This window comes from Plasmopara halstedii (genome assembly GCF_900000015.1).
Source record: "Plasmopara halstedii genome assembly, contig: Scaffold_1990, whole genome shotgun sequence".
NCBI classification, from domain to species: Eukaryota; Oomycota; class Peronosporomycetes; order Peronosporales; family Peronosporaceae; genus Plasmopara; species Plasmopara halstedii.
Genome location: NW_020188898.1, coordinates 6 through 834, shown reverse-complemented (window position 1 = coordinate 834; position 829 = coordinate 6). Strand labels below are relative to the sequence as shown.

Sequence of the window (829 nt, the reverse complement as noted above, 5' to 3'; positions counted from 1 at the left end):
AATAAAATAAAAGAAAAAGAAAATATATTAAAATTAAACAAACATGTCATCTTCATCCATAAACATGTCTTCATATTCATCTTCTTGTACAATTGGAATAAATTCCCCTTCTAAGATAGGCTCCATCATGCCTGTGAAGTCGTATTCAACATCAATTTCGGTTGCCATTCTCATAAATTCTTCATCTTCAAAACTGCAATAGGGTCCCCAACGTTCTCGAGCATCTTGACTGTTGAGAAAGTATTCACGTGATATAATATCCATCATATCGATCGTTGTGCGCATTGTCTCGACCTCGTTACTCAAACGATTATTTGTCAAGTTGACCATTCCGTATAACGTTGAAAGTCTCGATAAACGATGACGCAGTGCTTCTGCTTCTTGTTGTGCAGAACGAAGTTGTCCCAATAACGCATAGTTCTCCTGTTGAATAAAGCTCTCAATTAGTTCAGTCACTATATCATGATTAGCCATTTTAATTGTGCGTACCGGCATATAACATTTTCCTAGCATGGCAGAATGGGAAGTAGCAATCAAATGCCGTTGAAAGAGATGTACATCTGGCGTTGCAAGAGATGTGCAAAGATCTACCGTAAAAACCCATCCTCCCATATGGGATGTGCATGAAAACAGATGAGATGAGCATGAACCCGTAAGGGATGCGCTCTTTACAGTATGTTACAGTACACTAATGGGTAAAATCGACAATTTGAAACCATAAACTCATTTTTCAATTAAGTTTAAAACACCAAGATGAATCCCCAAAACTACGTCAGCTACACCACCATGGACCGTCAATGGGACGCTCGCTTCAACGTTCCAACGGATG

General features: G+C 38.8%; 1 protein-coding gene across 1 annotated transcript; it reads right to left on the bottom strand.

The window, feature by feature from the left end:
- Window positions 1–33: 33 nt before the first annotated feature.
- Window positions 34–612, bottom strand: PHALS_02479 (uncharacterized protein; the record flags this gene model as incomplete). Its single annotated transcript, XM_024716914.1, has 1 exon — window positions 34–612. The coding sequence occupies one exon, from the start codon at window positions 610–612 to the stop codon at window positions 34–36; it is 579 nt and encodes a 192-aa protein (XP_024582464.1).
- Window positions 613–829: the final 217 nt, after the last annotated feature.